This window comes from Notolepis coatsorum (genome assembly GCF_963971535.1).
Source record: "Notolepis coatsorum genome assembly, chromosome: 10".
Taxonomy (NCBI): Eukaryota; Metazoa; Chordata; class Actinopteri; order Aulopiformes; family Paralepididae; genus Notolepis; species Notolepis coatsorum.
This window is the reverse complement of record NC_140174.1, coordinates 111184574-111197522: the sequence shown is the minus strand read 5'-3', so window position 1 is coordinate 111197522 and position 12949 is coordinate 111184574. Positions and strand designations below refer to the sequence as shown.

At 43.6% G+C, this 12949-nt stretch overlaps 1 protein-coding gene across 1 annotated transcript; it reads left to right on the top strand.

Annotated features, from left to right (window-relative positions):
* Nucleotides 1-6220: 6220 nt before the first annotated feature.
* LOC311235439 (isotocin-neurophysin IT 1-like) lies at nt 6221-11930 on the top strand (the record flags this gene model as incomplete). The annotated part of the gene is made up of 3 exons (XM_084322902.1): nt 6221-6340; nt 7644-7848; nt 11794-11930. 3 exons carry the CDS (start codon nt 6221-6223, stop codon nt 11928-11930), a joined length of 462 nt encoding a protein of 153 aa, XP_084179028.1.
* Nucleotides 11931-12949: the final 1019 nt, after the last annotated feature.

The window sequence follows — 12949 nt, the reverse complement described above, 5'->3', positions numbered from 1 at the left end:
CTCCAGGGGGGGGGGTTCCAACACACGGCAGTGTCGGGGGTCTTTATCCATGGAATAATCAAAGTATACAAAGCATAATCCGTGCCTGGGAAGGCGGGCTGTCGTCGGTAGAATAATCCGGTATACAGGTCCACTCGCTCGTCGGCTCTGGGGCTCCTCGGGTGCAGCTTCACGTGGGGTCAACCACCCTGGATAAGCAGCCAGTTCTCTGCCCGAAACGATGGGGTACTGACTACGGTAGTATTCTCACCGCACGAAGCACTATATATTAACAGACTATTATTAGCTTAATAGACTACGTCCAACTCGACGATATAGTGCCAAATATGACTATTCAAATATTAATATACACGATGTCTCAATACCGATGGTAGGCGAACTTGGCCTTACTCCCACACGTGGCGTCGCGGGGAGGCTTTACGTCTGTGACTCTATTGGAGGGTAAGAAACTGGACTGAAAAAGGAAGTCCTACTTTAGTAGCGCAGTATATATACGCACCATGAACAAATAGTCCCATTAGTGGTGCGGTAGTCAGATTCCTACGCGGAACTAGGACTTGTTCGTACATGTGGAGCGGTACGTTTGAACTGGGTCTGAGGGGTATGGCAGCCTGGCACCAAGGTCTCGACCAATAGTAGAATGGAGACTATTATGGGATGTTCAGTAGGCTAGAATGGATATTCAATGCATATTGTACAAGGAATATACAAGGGATATCAGGGAATATTAGAGAATATACAAATACAATTAAATATATATATATAAATAAATATATATATTCGGTTTAATCTGGCCCTTCACAACAATTACTAAGAGTAAAAGTAAACAGTATACACAAGGTGCCCTAACTGGCATGATATACGTCATACTTTGTAGTCCGATATGAATGAAAAGATAAAATAATACAAAGCAACAGTTGTGGTTGGAGGGTGAAGAAACCAGGGCGGGGCTTGGGATCGGTTCATTATAATAATTCATTATAAAGTACAGCCTTTCATTATACAGTCATGCCTCTCCTCTGCTGCTTTATATAGATTTATAAATGTAGTCACTGATCTGATGCAACAGATTTATAAATTTAGTCACTGATCTGATGCAACAGGTTTTTAGTCCCCCCCCCCCCCCATTATTCTGCACTGTAAGTCTTTATATCTTATTATGTCTTGTGTTTACCATGTAAACTGATTATTTGATTATATCAATGTTTATTATCAACCTGTTGAATAATCTGTCTGTCTCAACGGCATTGGAAATGAGGATGACCTCAATTATCCTTTAGAGAATAAATAATGGTTTGAATTTAATTGAATTATATTATTATTATTATTATTATTATTATTATTATTATTATTATTATTATTATTATTATTATTATTATTATTATTATTATTATTATATAATAACAATCAACTTTATTTGTATAGCACCTTTCATACAAGAATTGCAGCTCAAAGTGCTTCACAGCAGTAAATAATTTTTTTAAAGGCATAAAATGTGCACAAAATTGGCAGATCAAGAGCGATGCATAAAGTGCAGACATAAAATAGACAAGTCAAGATAAAGCATAGAACATTAAATCACATCGTTTTTCATATTAGGATCTAACATCTTAACACATTGACGACCACGGCTTGCAGTGTAATATATGGCTGGAGGACAACGCTTTTTCAACAAACCGATGTACTTTCTAACAGCTATATATATACTTTATAGTATTGCTATCTGTCCATTCTCATTGTCACTTGAGTGCATAAACCGTGCCTTCATAATGGCTTAAAGAAAATAAAAATCCATCGGTTGGTTGTAATTTTATAGCGCCGTGAATATAAGGTTTATCGCAGTTTTCGCTTATTCTTTTTTCTGGGGAGCTAGATAATAGGCTAAAGGCTAGTCATGTTATATCAAACGCCATTTCTGCTGTATATATACGAATGAAATAAAACAAACTGCGTAGCATCCGGACTATTACAGAGCATCTATGGATGAAATGGGGGCGGCGGGGGACGCCGATTACTATTGATTAGCAGTACAGTGTGCGTTCAAGTAGCCATTTTCACTGATCGATCACGTTGCGTTTTAAAACAATGTCCAATCCAGCTGTAATTTGGGGGAATAGTATCCTACCGTCACCCCATGTGATCGCCGGCAGCATTTCGTCATTAGTCATCGGAATCTGGTAGATCGATATGTCCATTGGTTGATCATAAATCCCATTATTCCAGGCTGAAATCTGCGTTCGGTAACGGGATCAAAGATGTTCGGCTGGGACCGAGGCTCATATGAAACGCCCACAGACAGTAAAAAAAAATTTTTTCATTCGCCCCCAATGATACTGCAGTGGAGCGATGGCGCCCCTAAGCGGATCTGGCCGGTATTGCATGTTTCAAAAATCAAATATGCGGGTAGGTCCTGCAAGTCGATCGGGGACGTTAATAGCGTTATTAATATGGAATAAAACAATAACAACTTGCCACAAGTTAACTCGTGGCTCTGGTCCACAACGCATGGCACCGAAACACGAGTTAACTCGTGGCTGGTCCCTATAGTGTTAATAGGCCTCTTTGTTTACAGTTTGATTATCACTGATACACATCCTCAGACTGGGCGTCATCAGAGCTCCCAGGTTCTATCAGACTGGGCGTCATCAGAGCTCCCAGGTTCTATCAGACTGGGCATCATCAGAGCTCCAGGTTCTATCAGACTGGGCGTCATCAGAGCTCCCAGGTTCTATCAGACTGGGCATCATCAGAGCTCCAGGTTCTATCAGACTGGGCAGGTCTCCAGAGCTCAGGTTCTATCAGACTGGGCAGGTCTCCAGAGCCCCAGGTTCTATCAGACTGGGCATCATCAGAGCTCCAGGTTCTATCAGACTGGGCAGGTCTCCAGAGCTCAGGTTATATCAGACTGGGCAGGTCTCCAGAGCCCCAGGTTCTATCAGACTGGGCAGGTCTCCAGAGCTCAGGTTCTATCAGACTGGGCAGGTCTCCAGAGCCCCAGGTTCTATCAGACTGGGCAGGTCTCCAGAGCTCAGGTTCTATCAGACTGGGCAGGTCTCCAGAGCCCCAGGTTCTATCAGACTGGGCAGGTCTCCAGAGCTCAGGTTCTATCAGACTGGGCGTACTAAGCAGGTCTCCCAGGTGTGTAGATTACTTGCATGATCTCAGGGGCCCCAATATACTATAAATATACTATATATATATTTAGGTCCCAATTTTATAGGATTTCAGAGCTGTTTGTTGAGTTTGTTGAAAGTGAGTTTGTTGAAAAATGTAATTGTCAGGGGGAGCATATACCCGGCCCCGTATATACAGCACTCAAGTCAAGTCAAGAGTTTTATTTGCACTATTGTACATGTTATCATGGGGCGACAGTGGCTCAAGAGGTAGAGCAGTCGTCTGGTAATCCGGAGGTTCCCGGTTCGATTCCCGCTCCTCCCAGGCAGCATGTCGAAGTGTCCTTGAGCAAGACACTTAACCCCTAATTGCTCCCGATGAGCAGGTTGGCTCCTTGCATGGTTGCCTCCGCCGTCGGTGTGTGCATGTGTGAGTGAATGGGTAAAATGTGAGGAACAAATTGTAAAGCGCTTTGGATAAAAGCGATATATAAATGCAGCCATTTACCATTTATTTATCATACAGAGTTATATGGGTAGACTATAGTTTGAGGTAGGTAGCTATGATTACAGCGGAAAAATTAAGCCACCTTTAAAAGAGGTTTTGAAACCGACACGTTCTCTCGACGCCGTACTAATGGACCCTGTCCCGCAGCCTTGGTTCAGTCTCCTGGCCGTCGCCCTGCTCTCTAACATGCATGGTCACGGACACCGACACTTGTCCCTAATGAAGCTCCGCGCCAGGGGTTCCGACCCGGGCCACAGTGCTGTACACTCTGACCTGAGACCAGCTCTGTCTCATTAGGGAGCGTTAACTCTGACCCGGCGCTGACCTGAGACCAGCTCTGTCTCATTAGGGAGCGTTAAATGGCTGTGAGGTTTCTGTGTCACTCTCAGCAGGAGCCTGGAGGAGGGGGTATATAAAGGCTTGGGGGTCTGAGAGGCCGGACACAAGCATCCAGCACCTCTTTGTGAAACAACGCCTCTTTTCACTTCAACTGTAACATCAAGGGATCTGCGAGAAGTAAGTTGTTTTTATTTTATTATAATCTTAAAGGGATAGTTCTGATTTTTCTAACCCTAACCCTATTTTTTACTTACCAATAATGATGTTGATCAGTAGAGTTCTTTCTCACCACAATCCATGCTGTTCCTCGTACTAGCTCTGGATAGTTGGCTACAGACCAATGCAAAGTCAATGGGGTCGAGCTCCTGTCTGTACAAGCTGAGTGAAATGTATTCTCACAAAGTAGATTTCAGTGAGCCTCAGTCAGTTTGTACAGACAGGAGCTTGATTCCCATTTGCATTGGTTTTGCTGCTAACTAGCCGGAGCTAGTATGATGAACAGCATGGATTGTAGCTAACTATCAGGAGCTAGTATGATGAACAGCATGGATTGTAGCTAACCACCTGGAGCTAGTATGAGGAACAGCATGGACTGTAGCTAACTATCTGGAGCTAGTATGAGGAACAGCATGGATTGTAGCTAACTATCAGGAGCTAGTATGAGGAACAGCATGGATTGTATAGCTAACTATCCAGGGCTAGTATGAGAAACAGCATGGATTGTATAGCTAACTATCCAGGGCTAGTATGAGAAACAGCATGGATTGTATAGCTAACTATCCAGGGCTTTTGTAGATTATTCTCTCCAGATTCTGGTCCCACCTCCCCCGATACCAAATCAACACTCAGGAATGTTCTTCGTTTAATTTAATTTCAAACCTTTATTTCAACTCATCTAAGTTACAAGTCGGCACACAGTGGTCGGAGATCATACTTTTAAATGCAGCAAAAGAAGGAAGAACCTTCAGCTTCAGAGTCAGTCGGAGGGCATCCCAGGTGTTGGAAGAACCTTCAGCTTCAGAGTCGTTGGAGGGCATTCCAGGGGTTGGAAGAACCTTCAGCTTCAGAGTCAGTCGGAGGGCGTTCCAGGTGTTGGAAGAACCTTCAGCTTCAGAGTCAGTTGGAGGGCATTCCAGGGGTTGGAAGAACCTTCAGCTTCAGAGTCAGTTGGAGGGCGTTCCAGGTGTTGGAAGAACCTTCAGCTTCAGAGTCAGTTGGAGGACATTCCAGGTGTTGGAAGAACCTTCAGCTTCAGAGTCAGTTGGAGGACATTCCAGGTGTTGGAAGAACCTTCAGCTTCACAGTCAGTTGGAGGGCATCCCAGGTGTTGGAAGCATCAAAGGAAAAAGCAGTTTTTCTAGTTCAGAGCAAACTGGAGAAATCCTAACAACCAACCAGTCATTTGAACGTGTAGAGTAGGTTACAAGATTCCATTCCAACAGTGTTGTGATGTAAGAGGGACATTTAACAACAAGGGCTGTTATATACCAATGATAGTTATGCCTTTGAACCAGAGAAGGCCATCCAACCTTTTCACAAGGACACAGTGGTGGATATCATATCTGTCTGGGGCGACAGTGTCTCAGGAGGTAGAGACTGGTAATCAGAAGGTTAGTGTTAGACAGTGTCTCAGGAGGTAGAGCGGTCGTCTGGTAATCAGAAGGTTAGTGTTAGACAGTGTCTCAGGAGGTAGAGCTGGTCGTCTGGGAATCAGAAGGTTAGGGTTAGACAGTGGCTCAGGAGGTAGAGAGGTTGTCTGGTAATCTGAAGGTTAGGGTTAGACAGTGGCTCAGGAGGTAGAGAGGTTGTCTGGTAATCAGAAGGTTAGGGTTAGACAGTGGCTCAGGAGGTAGAGAGGTTGTCTGGTAATCAGAAGGTTAGGGTTAGATAGTGCCTCAGGAGGTAGAGTGGTCGTCTGGTAATATATATATATATTGTGTATATATTTCTGTATATATATATACACAGGATTATTGTACATGCTATTATGTATTGTATGGGTTATATGCAGGTGTATAAGTAGATATATAGAAGGATTATATGCAGGTATATTCAGACATAATGGATATATATATATATGCTGTAAATATACATATAGTCATATACATGTATTTATTTATTAAATGTATTTATGTTAGAAGATGTAATATTTCTGACACTATTAATATCCAGCTACTTCATTAAATAATTGTGCTTAATGTTGCTTCTCTCTCTCTCTCTCATTCTCAACTCTCCTCTTTCTCTCTGTGTTCAGGTAGAGATGAGTGGAGTTGCTGTATACGTCTGCCTCCTCTTCCTCCTGTCTGTCTGTTCAGCCTGCTATATCTCTAACTGCCCCATAGGAGGCAAGAGATCCATCATGGATGCTCCGCTACGCAAGGTAGGCATCCTCTGCTCTACCGTGCTATAAAAACTATGTAACTCTGCTCTACCGTGCTATAAAAACTATGTAACTCTGCTCTACCGTGCTATAAAAACTATGTAACTCTGCTCTACCGTGCTATAAAAACTATGTAACTCTGCTCTACCGTGCTATAAAAACTATGTAACTCTGCTCTACCGTGCTATAAAAACTATGTAACTCTGCTCTACCGTGCTATAAAAACTATGTAACTCTGCTCTACCGTGCTATAAAAACTATGTAACTCTGCTCTACCGTGCTATAAAAACTATGTAACTCTGCTCTACCGTGCTATAAAAACTATGTAACTCTGCTCTACCGTGCTATAAAAACGAACTACTGGAATGTAGCTCTGCTCTACCCAAAGGGATCAATAAAGGAATATCTTATCTTATCATAGTCAAACAACACACACACACACACACACACACATACACACACACACACACACACACACACACACACACACACACACACACACACACACACACACACACACACACACACACACACACACACAATAATGTAACTTCACTTTACTGTGTTCAAAAGAGAGTTGGTTTATATTGTTAAAGGGATATTTAGAATTTATTTTGGAGGCCGATGGATGTTCTAAAAAATAATGCTCTTTATTCATACATTATTATTAACAAATAAAAGCCAAACCAAGGTGTTTCAGCAACATGTCTTCACCGGGGTTACATGACAAAGAAAGAACAATGGAGCTTAAATACACATGTCAAATGACTTCCACAGGGACAACAGAAAACAGGTTACATTCCTAGACTCACCAATGAAAAGTCCACATATACATCCATGACAGAAACATCGGCCAATAAAAAATATATATACAAAACATAAAAACAAAACTATAAAAGCACAAACTATAAAAAATCTTTAAAAGTATCTAAGAAATATGAAATACTTGCCAGTAGTAAAATAGCTGCGTAGCCATTACATGAATGAATGAATGAATGAAAATTGTATTAACAGATTGCAGAATGGGTACAATACAGTACGGCTCAATACACACAATTGTTAAGGGGATGCAGACCAGAGAAAGACTTTCGTCTTGTTTACATCAGGGTCCCCCATTTTCAATTCATCATAACATATATGACATACATGACATACAGATACAGTACTGCTACATCTATACATTTGACATACCAGATTTACAAATACAGTACTGTTTTTGATACAAGAAGAGTCTAAAAAGAGAGTATATACATTATATTATAATATAGTGGTGTGAGACTAATCTCCTGTCTCCCTCCTCCAGTGCCTGTCCTGTGGCCCTGGGGACAGGGGCCGCTGCTTTGGCCCCAGTATCTGCTGTGGGGAGGGTCTGGGCTGCCTGCTGGGCTCCCCAGAGGCTGCCCACTGCGTGGAGGAGAACTACCTGCTGAGCCCCTGCCAGTCAGGAGGGAAACCCTGTGGATCTGAGGGTGGACACTGTGCTGCTTCAGGACTCTGCTGTGACTCAGGTGAGGACACTGTGCTGCAGTGCTTCAGTACAGAGGTTCAGTATCTTAACTTTAAGATGGTTTAGTAGCAGTAGTCTCTTCAGTACAGAGGTTCAGTATCTTAACTTTAAGATGGTTTAGTAGCAGTAGTCTCTTCAGTACTGAGGTTCAGTAACTTAACGTTATGATGGTTTAGTAGCAGTACAGTCTCTTCAGTACAGAGGTTCAGTAACTTAACTTTATGATGGTTTAGTAGCGGGCGGCTGATTGGCGCAGTGGGCAAGGCGCTCGCCACAAACGCAGGAGACGCTGGGTTCGAGCCCAGCTCTCGGCATTGCTACCGGCTGGCCGGTCGTTCATACTAACACAATTGGCAAGTGTTAGAGGGTGGGAAAGCCGGTGGGTGGGGATTGGACGTTGTGGACAGCGACTCCTACAGGTCGGTTTGGTGACGCCGGTGTGGCGGAAGCAGGAAGTAGCGGGGGCAGCGTGAGCCTCCCACGCGTTACTCCTCGCCACTGAGAGTTCGAGCTGCTGCAGTGAAAAGATGCGACAGGCTGCCTCCTCGTGTACCGGAGGGGACACGTGATGCAAGGCTTCTGTCCTCACTACAACCGACCAGTGGGAGGCATAGTCTAGCAACGTTCAAGACAGGGGAGGGAAGAATTGGATAATACGAAATTGGGATGGGAGAAAAATAGAAAATGGGGAAAAAAAGTGGATAAAAAAAAATATGATGGTTTAGTAGCAGTACATCAGTACAGAGGTTCAGTAACATAACATTATGATGGTATACCTTTTAACACATTGTCTGCCAGGCATTGTGCCCATCTTTGTGCCCTCTCTGCCAGCGCTTACGCCTATGGAGTCGCTCACCTTCTTTGCAGGGCTATAACTTTTTAAATATTATAGCTATATTGACATTACTATGGCCCATTCAACATCGGGTATCTATCGTTCCGGATGTGGGAACGTTATATTTTTCCATTCATACATTGTCGTGTTAGTACCCTCGTGAATATAAGTATGTTTTTAGACTGTATAGCAGTCATTCCTAAAACGCGAGTTATAGGCCCCGACGCATATGATACATTATCGATTGGCGTTTTGTTCCTATACACGCTATATTAAAAAATTCAAATGTATATAATCGGTATACATTATGCATCATGCGTGAAGGAAAGGGGGGGGGGTCGTTTATAATTCCTTGATTGTCAGTAACAGCTTTTTTTAGTATGGGTTGATACGTTGATCAGATGGATTGCAGTGAAATAAATAAACAATCGAGCTGAAAATAACGTTAGATTCCTTTTACCTTTCGCCGATGAGACTGGAGGAAAAATATTCCAATTATTTGACGTCGATCTGCTAGATCCATTTTCCGTTTGTATGACGCAATAAACGCCGAAATCATATTGATTCTTGCGTTTCGAAAGCGATCCAATGCACTCGAGTGTGTATCTAGACCCACGTTACAATATATCTCTGCCGGAGGAATTTCCCCAATGCACCGAGCACCACTTCCGGTTTGGCGTGGAGTGTAACTCACCCAAAATCCACCAGGGGGCGGTATTGAGGCGTTGCAATATCAGACAGGGTCCAGCTGCGTCCCGGAGGGAGGCTGGATGAATTATGAATGCCATGGCGAAAAAATGAAATATTGATCCCAAAAAACGAGTTTACTCGTTGTTGGCGCACAACGATTGGCGGGCAATAACGAGTATACTCATTGTTGGCGCACAATGTGTTAAGGGGGAGTGAGTTTACTTGCAGTACCGCTACGTGCCACAGTCACTTCACAACACTTGAAGTCCATCGTGAGTGTGGATATACTCGCGGTACCTCCGTTACACTCACCCCCCTAAACTCACTCACCCAGGGCCCCACGTTGGGCGCCACATGTCACCAGTCTTATTTTGACATGCCCTGAGTGGGAGTCAAACCCGGGTCTGCCACACCGTGGGCGCGATTACAGGCTATACCAAGAGGTGAATTCACTCCTTGGTAATGTGTCTGTATGCCTTTTAACACTAGCACAGCCATGGAGAAAATGCCACTAATTCCCGCCAGGAACGGGTCAGATGACCCGACAGCTTATATGAGAAATATGATAATAGAAATATAAAAATATAAGGTTTACCACAATGAAATGTAGGTTTGAGTGACATAAAAAGTGCTGTGACTTTCGTCTGTTCCAACGGCCCATATGTGGAATAACGTTCTAATTACATTTTCCTGAAGTCATTTTGAAATTTCAGAAACCGTGCCAGATAAAACGGGTACTTTTAGGAAAAGTCATTGAGTGACAGAGCTGGAGCTCGACCGAGTGATGAGGATACATTTCTTTTTTATCCACTTTTTTCTCCTCTTTTTCTATTTTTCTCCCATCCCAATTCCGCTGTGCCAATTCTCCCCTCCCCTGTCTTGAACGTTGCTCGCATATGCCCCCCACTGGCCGGTTGTAGGGAGGATAGAAGCCTTGCATCACATGTCCCCTCCGATACATGTGGAGGCAGCCGGTCACATCTTTTCATCTGCCAGCGCGGACTCTCATTGGCGAGGTGTAACGTGTGGGAGGCTCACACTACCCCCGCCATTTCCTGTCTCTGCTGTGCAGGCGTCCCCAACCAACCAGTAGGAGTCGCTGTCCACAACGTCCAGATTACCACCCATCGACTTCCACCTGCTAACTCTGCCAATTGAGTTAGTATGACGGCTGGCCCAAGCCGGAGGCAATGCCGACAGCCGGAGTCGAACCCGGTGTCTCTTGCGTTGGTGACGAGCGCAATGTCCGCTGCGCCACCCAGTCGCTATGAGGATACATTTATTGAAAATGCCCAGGGGTCATTTGATATACTCGCGGTACCTCCGTTACAGTAGCAGTACAGTCTCTTCAGTACAGAGGTTCAGTATTCTTGACTTTAACTTGACTACACTGTCGGACAGCGCCAGCATTATGAGAAATGCACTTAATGTCTTCTCCAGAGTCAGACCAGAAGATACAGTAGATACTGTATGAGAGATAAGATTCCTGTCTGTGGTCAATAAGATCTATCAATTTGCAAACATGAACAACAGTTTACCAAACTGCTAAAAACTAGACAAACTAAGGCTCTGTTCTTTGATATCATCAATATGCGGCACAGTGGCGTAGTGGCTAGAAGGTCCTGGGTTACCCAGGTGGGGTATCTCCCGGGCCTTTCTGTGTGTGGAGTTTGCATGTTCTCCCCGTGCTCGCAAGGGTTTCCCCTCCCAATAAGATAAACCCAATGGACGGACAGGAGCATTTGGATTGGTCCCCGGGCGCGGCGCACGCTGCAGCCCTTGTCCGCTCCCGGCTGCCCTTTGGGGGGGAAGGATGGCGGGATGGGAGGTGCAGAGAGCATTTAATCAGTGCATGTGTGTGTGTTCCTGTGGGTCGCCCATCAATTGTGTGTGTGTGTGTTAAATCTGCATGACAAATAAAGACTACTAATTTTATTATTATTTAACATGGAAGAACTAACTCCATAGACTGGATGGATGGATGGATAGATAGATAGATAGATAGATAGATAGATAGATAGATAGATAGATAGATAGATAGATAGATAGATAGATAGATAGATAGATAGATAGATAGATAGATAGATAGATAGATAGATAGATAGATAGATAGATAGATAGATAGATAGATAGATAGATAGATAGATAGATAGATAGATAGATAGATAGATAGATAGATAGATAGATAGATAGATAGATAGATAGATAGATAGATAGATAGATAGATAGATAGATAGATAGATAGATAGATAGATAGATAGATAGATAGATAGATAGATAGATAGATAGATAGATAGATAGATAGATAGATAGATAGATAGATAGATAGATAGATAGATAGATAGATAGATAGATAGATAGATAGATAGATAACTACTTCTCTTCTTCCAAATGGATAGATAACTTGTGTTCTTCTTCCAGAGAGCTGCATGGCAGACCAAGCCTGCCTCGGCGAGGAGGACGGCAGCGACCAATCGGACGGCGGCGACTCCGGTGACATCATCTCCAGGCTCCTGCATCTAACCGGCCACACCCCTCCTCATCGGATCCACCAATGAGCCGCCCTCTGAGGCCACCCACGGGTCCCGTCGTCGTGTGTCTCCTCAGTCAGGCGTAGGGACGAGGTGGGACTTTGTGTCCTTCTTCTTCATGTCCTTGTAGGTATTTTGTTTCTGTCCTCTCACTCCGCTCTCTGACCCCTGACCCCTGCAGTGTCTCTGCTCTTTCACCCTGACGACCTCACTGCAACGGACCCTCAGTACTTCTGTGAAGAGTGCCTTTGTATCTGCATAATATATTTTGTGTACTGTATGTACTGTATAGATAGTGAATATCGATGCTGGTGTGTACAGTATTGCTCTGATATCGGTATGTGTTGGGAATAAAGCTTGAGAGAAAATATTAAATGAAGTGAGTCTTGTTCTTTACCATTGACTCAGGAGTTCCCAAGGTTTTCATGACAAGGAACAACAGGTACAGTAGATACACGTTAGACAAGGACCAACAAGTACAGTAGATACAGTAGACAAGGACCAACAAGTACAGTAGATACAGTAGACAAGGACCAACAGGTACAGTAGATACAGTAGACAAGGAACAACAGGTACAGTAGATACACATTAGACAAGGACCAACAGGTACAGTATATACAGTAGACACGGACCAAACAGGTACAGTAGATACAGAAGACAAGGAACAACAGCTACAGTAGATACATGTTAGACAAGGACCAACAAGTACAGTAGATACAGTAGACAAGGAACAACAGCTACAGTAGATACAGTAGACAAGGACCAACAGGTACAGTAGATACACATTAGACAAGGACCAACAGGTACAGTATATACAGTAGACACGGACCAAACAGGTACAGTAGATACAGAAGACAAGGACAAACATGTACAATAGATACAGTAGACAAGAACAAACATGTACAGTAGATACACGTTAGACAAGGACCAACAGGTACAGTATATACAGTAGACAAGGACCAACAGGTACAGTAGATACAGTAGACAAGGACCAACAGGTACAGTAGATACACGTTAGACAAGGACCAACAGGTACAGTATATACA